This window comes from Aphis gossypii, chromosome 2, assembly GCF_020184175.1.
Source record: "Aphis gossypii isolate Hap1 chromosome 2, ASM2018417v2, whole genome shotgun sequence".
In the NCBI taxonomy this organism is placed as follows: domain Eukaryota; kingdom Metazoa; phylum Arthropoda; class Insecta; order Hemiptera; family Aphididae; genus Aphis; species Aphis gossypii.
The window spans coordinates 53,444,664-53,456,921 of NC_065531.1; the positions used below are offsets into that span (position 1 = coordinate 53,444,664).

General features: G+C 23.5%; 1 protein-coding gene across 3 annotated transcripts in view; it reads left to right on the forward strand.

Moving 5' to 3' along the window:
* Positions 1–4,026: 4,026 nt before the first annotated feature.
* LOC114131105 (CCN family member 5) overlaps positions 4,027–12,258 on the forward strand; it is a 261,031-nt gene continuing 252,799 nt past the window's right edge. For all 3 annotated transcript variants that reach the window (XM_050202302.1, XM_027996246.2, XM_050202301.1), the window contains exon 1: positions 4,027–4,289. Coding sequence is in view for 2 of the 3 variants with exons in the window: in XM_027996246.2 (XP_027852047.2) it covers positions 4,205–4,289 (85 nt within the window). In the remaining variant the exon portion in view is untranslated. The remainder of the gene's footprint in view (positions 4,290–12,258) is intronic.

Sequence of the window (12,258 nt, forward strand, 5' to 3'; positions counted from 1 at the left end):
AACCTTGAGTATCTAGTATTATATTAGGTAAGTGTATGTTAATGGTTGACTAGAGTACTAGACATTAATTATTATTGTATGTTATTGACGTTGTTATTCTGTAATTTACATATTTATGGTAAGTATGATTATTTTTACTAATTAAAACATTATTAGATATTAATAATACTCATTTATGTGTACATTTTATTACATTTTGTATTTATACATATTATTTTATAATTAAAATTTTCACTGAGTACATTGTAATTTTATATATTTTTAGTCTTAAATGCTTTAATCATAAGATTCGATGGACGTTTTTTTTAAGCAAGAAATTCAAACTAATAATTTCTGTTAAGACTAAAAATTAAATGCGAAAATTCAGAATACTTTTTAAAATAATTAAGAATGAATAAAAAAAAAAAAATACTTGATAACCTCAGTTACTGTTTTCTCTAAGAATTATTGTTCATTGTATACAATAAGTGTTATTTAATTCAAATTCAATACGTTATCCATTACAGAATTTACTCAATGACGAGGAAAATTTTGGCTTCTACTGTAAAGCAAAGTAGTAATTTACTTTCACCATTTTTTAAATATGCTTTATAATACTAAGTATTGCATTTAAGTTTTATAATTATAATTTAATTAAATAAAGTATTATTGTATACTATAGGTATTTGAATTCATATATACAATTGAAGTAGTTATTTTAAAAATATTGTATTTATATAAATATTTTATAAGTTGAATTTCTAATTTCTACTAATATTTTAATATAGTTAGATATATTTTAATGTTTAGGTAATTATAGATATGAACTATTATCAGATATACTGTATTTTGTATAATTGTATAATTATTTTAACAGTTAAACACTCATTATCTCAACAATATAAACAATATAGTTAATATTAGTAAATTTTTGTTTTACATAAATATAAGTTATGATATAACAACACTTGAAAACAATTATATTTTTCTATTTCGTTGATGTTTAATTTTTAAAACAAAAAATTAATGTAAAGTGGAATAGTAGAGTTTAACTTTAATTACTTATAACAGTTGTAACTCTCCTTGGTATATTGGAAATTTAATAAAATATTCAAAAACAAGAATTCTTAGAAAAATATTCTGCTTTGAAATATAAAAGTTCATTATAATTTCGTATATTATGTCATATTATTGTCATTTAAAAAAGAAAAATACTTAAATACTGATGATGATAAAAAACAGTAAGAAAATATATGTTTTTCTAATGAGAATGGCTAAAGAAAAATAAAATGTATTTTAAAAATGTTGATACTTTTCGAAATAATGATTGCTACTTAATATTAAAAGAATCAAATTATATATTTTATATTTTTATGTTATCTTGAATGTATTTTGTGAAGTTTTGAGGCAGTTATTAAGATGTCCTTTTACTTATTACTAAAATGCATCGAATATTGTTTTATTCTTCCACAGTTATTTTATAGTTCCTTGTACATTTTGCAAACCATTCCGTAATCTCATACATTTTATGACGCTTTTCATATTGTATGAGTATTGAATATCTAAGAGTATTTGACAATTGTAATTTTTATATTTTGTTTAATTATTTGTTTCATACATTTAATTGTAAAAAAAATATTCTAGATAAGAACTTAAGCATGTTTTAAAAAAAATAAAATAGTTTTTATATAATTATTATTACTTTTTTGAAGTTATTACATTTTCAGTAAGAGTAAAAGGTTTTTAAATACATCGTACCTGCCTTTTATTACCTACTGTTATATAGGTCAATAGTACAGAACATACAATTATTAGATTAATTATTCATAAAGGTCACTTCTATATTTAGAGTAGGGGACTTACGGTCGCTTTAAATTATTGCATTTCAGTTTGCATAGAAACACCTTTCTTGGTAAGTCGCAAGTTACGTTTTTGGAACCTAATGAAACGTAAACACGATAAAACAACTAATTTAGTATAGTAAGGACTCCAAGGCACCCAACAAGTTTCTAAATAGTTATTTCTTTAATATGCTAAAAGGTAATTTTAATGTATTTTTCTGTACCACTATAGTTATAATTTTAAACATAAATTATTGAATCATAAACATATTCAGAAATTATGAATTTAAAAATGTTTTAAGATATATTCTAACGCAACGGAGTATTTTTTTTAATATTAATTCAATTTGATATATTATATTATTATATATATATTTTTTTATGGAAATAAAAATATTTTGTATTGAAAGCTATAATTTTATCTGATAACATGTAAACCCAGTATCTTATAGTTATCATCAAATCAAATATGTAACCGAATATCTTTTTTAAACCATTAAAATTGTTGACAATTTTTCAATTTTTAATTTTTTTTTAATTTATATATTATTGTCATCAAAGTTTTTTCAGGTTATGTTACAGTATAAGGTTTGTATTCGTCACAGTTAGTCAGGGCTTGATATTATTTTATATTTAAAATTAAAATATTTTATATACATTTATTTATAATATGTTATTAAACGTTGGTGGTAATAAAAGTGACGATAGTGCAATATATTAATTATAAATCGATAATTCTTTAATATTAGTTTCATGAATTTATTTTTAAAAATAAATTTGAGATGATTCCGATATTTCTATGTTTCTATTTATTTATTCTAGTACATTATTAAAGCAGCTTGACATTAATCATCGTATATAAACAAAGTTTTTATTACTCGAGTAAGTCAGTAAATTAAACTCAACCTATATTGTATATGTTTATGTTTATTACACTATAAAAATACATCACAGTCAAATCTCCTTAAACATATTATTGCAGTCTGGGATTATATTTTTATGTTCATTGTTAAACGATTGCATTTAATTTAAATTCTGCATTTATTTTGTTTTAATTTTGAAAATATTATTATTTTTAGAATAATATTATTTTATGATAGTCAACATATACTTTAAGTAAATAAATATTATACTATGAATATATATATAAGAGTATTAGTATTATTTTTTAATTAAGACAATTTATTAAGAGTCTTATAAAAATAAAATAGGTAATATTATTTTATATTTATTGGCACCGAACCGATAATATATCAAATACTACTATATTTGAGTTGATATTTTTATAAAGTTAATTGTATTGAAATGTTTACGTAAAACTATCTATTTTAAAAACGTATATAGAAAATTAATAAAATTATATGAATTGTTTTATTTTTTTTTTTTAAAGTAATGTTTTGATTAGAACTGCAGAGTTATAAATTATGTACATTTTATCATGTATTCATTTGAATATACGTATCAGAAGCGACAATTATTTTATTTCATTTTTTTTAAGAATTGTACTTATAAGATAATGGTAAATATTCTTCTTTATTATTCAGTTCACCAAATTAGTTCAGGTTAAATGATTTACTGATAAATTTTTCAAATATTAAACGTCTGAAGAACTAAATCATCATGACACCTACAATTGAGTTAAATAAAATCAGTATGAATGTATAGTGTACACTTCTTTTATAAAATAAAAAATACAAATATATAGTTGCGAAAAATTTTAAGACGTGGTTATAAAATTGATTATAAAATCACTTAATTTTATGACTTTTTAAGAATAAATAAACAAGTATTTTATACATTTTTGTCGATTTTTCCAAGTCTTTCAGATATAAAGATTTGACTGCTGGAGGCTAAATTTGAAAACATCAATGGAATAAGAAGACGAAGAGATTCAGGATTGAAGAAAAAGAATATGAAGAAAAAAATTTGGATGCGAAGGACATAGTGGGTGAGGCGTAGAAGGTTAAAGTAGAGTAAAGGTTGAATAATTGAGGAAATGACCATCACCATCTTCACAGTATTTTCGTTCAAGATTCACGTGGCTATCATTCGGCCAGTTCTCGGTTTTCGTCTTCTGTTTTCCTGTCATTTTGGACATTGACTGGTGGATGGGTCGAGAGGATCAAAAGTTTTTAGTTTTCCGCCGCCGCCGCCGGGGGCACGCGATTTTCACCAACGACGCTGCCGTCATGCCGCGCGACTGCCACCGTAGATTTAGTATACCGCCGTGTCGCATCGCGAACACTACGACGACCGTCGACACAACGGTCTACCGGCACTACGATTTGCACGTGTTTTTCCCCTTCCCACTCACGTATAAAGTTGCAAAAAATATAACAAACATTTTCGCAGATACCATCTACCGAGAATATCACTATGGACGTATGAAGAGTACACGACCTAACTACTTAAGACGATCGCCACTATTAGAGTTTAAGCTGTCTAAGATCATGGGAGCACGCAAAACAGGTCAGTTTTTAGAGAATCCAACTGCAGGTTTTTGATGTTATTCTAATTAAAAATGGGGCGCTAGTCATGTCTGATATAATTTAATCATTTTCTATTAGGGTATTCTTAGTATAATTTATATATAAACGTTTACTTGAAATATTTTTGAACGAATATAGAATAATTTGAGTTCGTAATAATTTATGACATAAACGCGGATGGAGTTTGATAATATTATTCAATTGATATTTATGTGCTAAAAATATGAATTAAACTTGCTTTATTTTCAAAGAAGAATAAAATATTACTTATAAGATAAATCCATTGTTTCTTGGAAATCCATACATAACATAATTGTAATATCACTGATTAATAAAAATCCCATGACTCGTATATGTATAGATTTTAATTTATTGTATTTTGTACTAATGTTCACACGAAGATTAAATTTCTGCTCAAAACTATTTAGCTGTTTTCAAAAAAATACTTCGACCATAGGTTTCCTATTTAGAGCTTGCACGGCAGTATATTATACCCCTTTCATGACTTTTCCACCGTGCTTTTCATCCTTTCACCGCAAGTATCCGTAAATGTTTGTGTTATGTAGACTTTTCAGTATTTTGCAGGAAAACCATATAGTATGTATATTATATATAGTTAATGTAATTTAACGAATATTACCGATGAATTACCTAACTTTAGTTTTTGTTATTTTCCAGACTATATATTATACATTATTTGAATGTTTAAACATTCAATTCGAACTTAGCGCTTGTATGATTTTATTTGTCATACTATATAATATATATCTAACAGAAAAAAAAAAATTAAAAAAATAAAACGTTACTTAAGTCTAAAATGCATTTAAATATAATAAATTAAAAATGTGCGTCTTTCAAAGACATACATTTCATTACACCAAATTAATTTTTAATTAAATGTTTATTTTTTATGTGTAAAAATGAATATGAAAAATTTAATAATAAAAGAACACCATTTTGTCTTATACACCTATTTTTAAACCAGAATTGAATTTTTTTAAATTCTAATAAAAAAAATGACGTGTTGTGTGTATTTCAAATTGTTTAATTTTTCAATAATTATATACGAACTACCAAAATCCAAATATTCCTTTAGTGCGGGACACGTCAACATATTTGAGTATTGTCTTATTTTACCCTAAAAACTTGTTTCAAAGTAGTTCTATAATGCTTTCCCAACAAAACATACACCAAAAAGGACAAGAATTACGTATAAATTGTAGTTTGTGTTTCTTTAGGGTTACACTTACACATAACTGTTGGGTAAGTTATGTAAATAATACATCGCTTCACAAGAGAAATACGTAAATTTCTGCAATAATGGTTTAATATCAATAAACGTTTGTTGTCAGTAGTAACAAGTATAAAATGTGTATTTTTTAAGATTGAAGAAAAAATTTAAGTTGACGTAAAATACAATTAAATTCTGCGCATACTTATAAGTGTATGAAAAGTTGAATTAAATATATAGCTTAATATTACATTTATATACAGTCTTTTTAATTTAGTTTTATACTTTCCTCTTTCTTTTGTAAATAACTTCTATTAAATATTGTTTCCTTTCTGTTTTTCGCTAATACCTAATTGCCGAAACTAATTGTAATACAAAGTTTAAATAAAATAATAAAATAAAATAAATTATTTATTTATGTTTTACAAATAATATATTTCATATTTAATATGAAATTATAAAAAAATGTTTCTAAAATTATTCATAAAATATGGATTACTCCTAAAAAATATTATTAAGAATATATTTAAACGCGTCAGTTTATACTTAAAGCAGCTACGAGGTTGAGTGACTTTTACCTCATTAATGAATATATATATATAAAAGAGATAAACAACCTCGTTTTTAGTCAATATTTTATTTAACGCTAGCCACACTGCCACAGTTATTTTCACTGTAAAATACGTGCATTTTTTATATGTTGCATTTACGTATAGTTGAGTTGTAATTACAAAAAGTTTTTCATCTTTTAAACTATATGGATTGTGTTAGATTAAAGACTCTAGCCACACACGTATACACAATTTTTTCTATGTTAAGAGAATTCTTATAATAGTTCCAGTAAATTGCTCTGACTCGTAACTTCTTTATTCGATCTATTATTCTTTATCTACTATTTTATGTTCACAGACTTATAATGTTACCAACACCCGTGGCAAGTATGCGCTGCGCAATATATTGAATTATAAATAAGTAAAAAAACACACGTACGACAAAATATGAATAAGGATAGTATATAAATTATACGCATCGCAGGAGTTCAAGCTTTCTATAATATATGTTATAGCATTTTGAATCGAGCAAAATAAATTACGTAAAAAAATGCTATGCATATTATTGAATAGAGGTGGTGCGGCCGCATTTTACATATAATATTCTATAAACAGTTTTCAATGTGCTGCACATACACGCGAGTGCTTTTACTGAAATAATATTAGCAATATGCTTCACTGATCTGCATTTTAGACTGTTAATAACACTATAATAATATAAAGATGTGCGTGTAATTTTATGAATAGCACCTATTCAATGAGGTTTTTATTTTATAACCCATTGTTTTTTCCTATGTTTTTTTTTTATAGAATAAGATGCTCGAGAATAGTTTTGAAAGAAAAAATTTAATTAAAATAATAATGATAGATTATTGAATTATATTTACTATGATACTATAAAACTATCTACTGTAATTATGAAATTTAACGATCTAGTTATTTTAATATGGAAGCGATATAAATTTTTGTGAGTTGTAAAATAAAACTAATTGGAGCTGTATATTTTATGTTAATTGCAATGAAAATAATATTCAAAATATTACATACATATACGCCGTCCATATTTCATGTCTAAACTCTCTAGTATTTTTTAGTGATTAATTAATAAAGTTGTAAATGGTTAGCATCAGGTGTTTTTTTGAAATGATTATTATAATTTTTAATTTTAGTCCAGTTAATTATAAACACCGCAATAAAACAGTTTTCAAAAAATTCATTTAGTAAATATTAAAAATTGAAGTAATATACATATAATATTAATTCAAAATATATTTTTATTTTCAACTACAATTAGGAATTTCCTACATACCTATCTTAAACATTTTAGAAATACTACTTCATAATGAGTTAAGTATAATAAAGAGAAACAGGATAAAAATAAAATTAGAATAGTTAATACAATGAATAAAAATAGTTTCGAGTCGAAAGTCGTGAACATTGTTATAAGTTAAGATAAGTCAGAGTCTTGAAGTTACTAATATAATACGCCATGTTCCAAATAAGACGTTTTTTTTTAGTTAAATGAAATACCTAGTTTGACTATTTAGATTAAATTTTTGTGACTTGAATAATAAATATATGTTTTTAAATTTACTTTAAATGTTTTATAATTTATAATAAAAGCCAATTTCAACTAGTTTTTAACTTTTAAATGTAGGATGTATTTTAGTTTGTTAAAATGAACTTCAAACAGATTCTAAAATTAAAACTGTTTTACTGTGTGTTATTCGACATTTTAACAGCCCATAGCAGTAATAATAATACTATATTTAAGTGGGATATCAAGCTCTAAAATTTTCATTTATCATTGTATGAACATAACATGAAGATTACGCAGTCTTTGATCGTAAATTTGTTGTTCACACAAAATATACGTTTTGTTTATCTTATGTAAACTTTTGATTTTTTTTAAAAATCTTTTCATAAAAATTGAAATACTTTTTTCTTGTAATAAAATAACAACATTAGTGTAAATAGTTATATTTTCGATTTAATAAATAATATTAAATTTAAAACATATTATATACGTATGTACATTATAAATGGGTAAAAAACAAAATTGTATATACCTATAATATAGATCCTATATGTCGAGTATCAATAAATATTTTTATTTAAACATTAAATGTTCTTTTATTACTTGAAAAATTGATTTTAGTTTTCAAGAAAAAGTTTAAAAAACTAAACGTTTATCCAAAATAAATATTATTGTGTAGACAACATGTGTGGTAATGTGTGTACAGCAATATTTTGTGTGGATCAATGAATGCAGGACTGCTGTGTTGGGAAAAGTCAAAAGATGACCAAATAATTATCTGAATAAGATAACAGATAATTCATTTAATATTTATCTAGATAATATAATATTATAATATAACCACTCATTTTTTATCTAGATAAAAAAATTAATAAAAATTAATATATATTTTGTTTAATTCTATTATAAATTTATAAATATTGAATTGTATAATATGTATGTATAAACTTTGCTATTTTGACCAAACTTCAAGGGAAGAATTTAAAATGTCAACCCTCCTCCTCCAAGTCTATACCTCTATACCTCTAGTATCAAGTATTGGCTCCACTTACTTAAATACCGCTGATATAGAATTATTTTTTGAATGTTATAGTTTATAAATACAAAATAAATAATCTTTAAACATTTTTAATTCACGTTGTGGGTAACACAACTTGCTCAAAAATGTTAAATGCTTTTTCTTCCGAATTATTTATATTATAACTCATGTTGTTTTATGTGCATATTATCTTAAAAATGAAGTATTTTTAATTTAGTATTACACTACTAAAAGCTGTTTATATCGTTTATGTAGAAATATATAATGATAAACAGCGATAATATCATAATTATAAATATTATATAATTGTCATAACTCATTACCGATTAATTATGAATGCCGTTTAAATCGCGTCACTACTCAGAATTTGCTACCAAAAACTATTTATAAATAATATTGGTAATGCTCTTGTGTACCATGTAGCTTCTCATACACGAAACCAGACTTGTAAAATAATAACATAATATAGTATTATAGTTAATTAATTAAATAGTTAATTTTGATTGTAAAAACTAAAAATAAAAATTGATTTCTTCATAAATACTTTTAATAATAATAATAATAATGTCGGTACTCGGTAAATTATTTCCTATACCTTATACAAGCATTTCAAAATTTTCAAATTATTTATCTCATTATAATATTAATATAGATAAATTAACACAGATAACCATTACATTTATCTGGAAATATAATATATAACCACTCATTTTTTTTTAATCAAGATAATAAAATTAAATAAATAATCATATCTCAATAATTCTCAAGACTGAGTTAAGGAGTTAATAATCCCTCTACAATGCGCTCAGGACCTTTCTAACTTGAATATGGTATGATTATCACTATAAGAAATAAAAATGGGCCGTGAAAGAATAATAATTTTATACTTCCTAATTTGAGTAATTTCCTATTGTTGTAGAAATTTCAAAGATGTTTTATAATTAAATTGAATATTTTTTTTCTTTTTTTTTTTACATTTTTTAGTTTTATACACAATTTTTTTTTTATCATTATTATCTATTTCAATAGTCTAATTGGATATAACCTAATAGTTAAATTAGTCATTAATACTAAATACGAACCTTTAATGCTTTATAAATCCAAATGTAACTAAAAATATGTAAATGTAATGCAAACTGCATTAATTCAAAATGCATTAAAAATGACAAAAACTGAAAAATAACTAACAAACTCGAATGCCTAGGCTTAAGTTTGAATCATATTTCGAGTTTTAGTAAAACTAATATTAAACTGTATAAATTAACGATTCCAGCTAAATAATGCATAAAAAACTAGTTTGTCCTTTATGCTGCATTGGGTAAAATTATATACATATAATTGATAGCTAAAAAGGATTTGGTACCGAATTTAATTATTTAGTTTTATTTTCATTGTGGTGTAAATAACATTTATATACGATGTAACTGTTGTATTTCAAGTAATTTTTATGTTTATTTTTTTCGATCATATTTTATTTTAATATTAAAGTTAACCTATAATTTGAATCATCATAGACAATTTAATTAAATTACTTACATATGTATATATATATATATATATTTATGTACAATTTATTTTATTTTTTTTATCAAACTAACATTATAGCTAGTGAGTGCTTATATAAAACCTAATTAATTTTATTCATATATTATTTTAATAATAACATACGACTATTACAACTTTATATCTAAATGTATGCTTATTGCTTAATAGTCATTAATTAGTAAGTTTAAAAATATTAATAGTAGTTAGATCCAATCCTTGGATTAGAGATAATAATATATTATTGTTAAGCTGAATTTAACACAATATAATCGTAATAACTATTTGGGAATCAATATAGATCTAGTGGATACTTTGGTTGAATATTAATTAATTCATTTTTATTTTTTATCGCGACAAACTTGAATTTTTGGACGAGAAAACTAATTTTTTTAAGTTTATTTTTAGTTATGATATAAAATAAACTAATAAAAATAATAATAGTTCTGCTGTCGCTTTTTTTTCAATATTTGTCTAATTTTATTATTATTCGTGTAATTTTGAATACATCTTACGAATTATATTACGTGTATTACATATGTCTATGTTTATTTTATAAAATCAAATGTTATCTTCAAACTACTCAAATTCCAAAATATAATAGGTATGTACCTTACTATTTGTATTATCTAATAATCAAAACCTTTATATATACCAACATGACTCGGTAATAGGCATATTCTAAAGACTCGACAAATCTGTATTGTTCTATACAATTACCTTCTTAATTGGCTACATAAGACCATTAAGATTTTAATATAAATGATTTGAATCAAGTTGACGTTTATAAATATAACATAACTATGCATGATAGTCTTAATTTTATAAAAATTAATACGTGACCTCTTGAATATAGTTATAACAAATCAATTATTATAAGTCAGTGATAATATAATTGGTTCAGAAAATGTTTGTATAAATTTATTTTTCACTTTTTATTTATTTATACATTGTTTCTGTATTATATGTCAAATTAACTAATTTCGAGATTGTTATTCTTAAGCCAAAATGTATTTTATAAAATAATAACAGTTATTTACTACCGATTTAGGTGACGCAAATAAAATATAGTTGGGTACATTTTTTAAAACTTTGTTTTAACTTTACGAATTATGAATGATTAATATATTATTGTAATTCATATTGAATTCATATTATAAAATAACTATTTAAACGATAATATGATTGGTAATTGTATTAAAAACAAAGTCAATATTTTTTTAACTACCACGTCTTTACATATACAAAATATTTTATTTTGTTATTTTTAGAGCTTAAATTGTGTTTGGTAATCAAATACGTAAAACCGTTTAAAGTCGTAAGAAATTAACAAAAACATGTTACTATATCGTTGTTATAGCTTTTGATGAAAACACAAACATTTCTCGGACTAAAAGCAAGTTCACAAAACTTTTGAACATATGATGACAATAACATATTGCTTATGTGTGCGGACGCAAAGACATTCGGTTATTATGTGATACACGTATAACAGTTTGATGAGAACTTAAAATTGTAAGGTAAATGTAACCGAACCCAGTGCGATGGTTTGACAAATTAATTTATTATTCTCAGAGTGCAAAGCAACAATTTGAAAATAGTTAATATAATTTAATATAATAATATAATTATAAATAGCATTTAATTTTAAATAGGTCAGTTCACAAAAAGTTATTTTTTCTTTGTATAAATAATATTGTATCATTATTTCGAATAAGTTAGATTTATGGGATATCGTGTGAAAACAAAATGTTTAAACCATGCATTTTCAATAGAATGATTTGGATTTTAGTTTATAAATTTAATGATGTTAATAAATAAATTAATTATAACAATTTGGTTGACTGTATTATATCACAGAGTAGTAAATAAATATAATTATACTATCGTAATATTAATACAACATATACGAATAATATTGCACGATCTAATCTCTGTCCATTATTATTTTGATTCGACAAAAATATGCTTGTGCACTTTGTGTAATATGAACGTACGCTTTTCAAAAAAATATGTCGCAAACTTTTTCGGCTACGTTTCCTGTGTAAA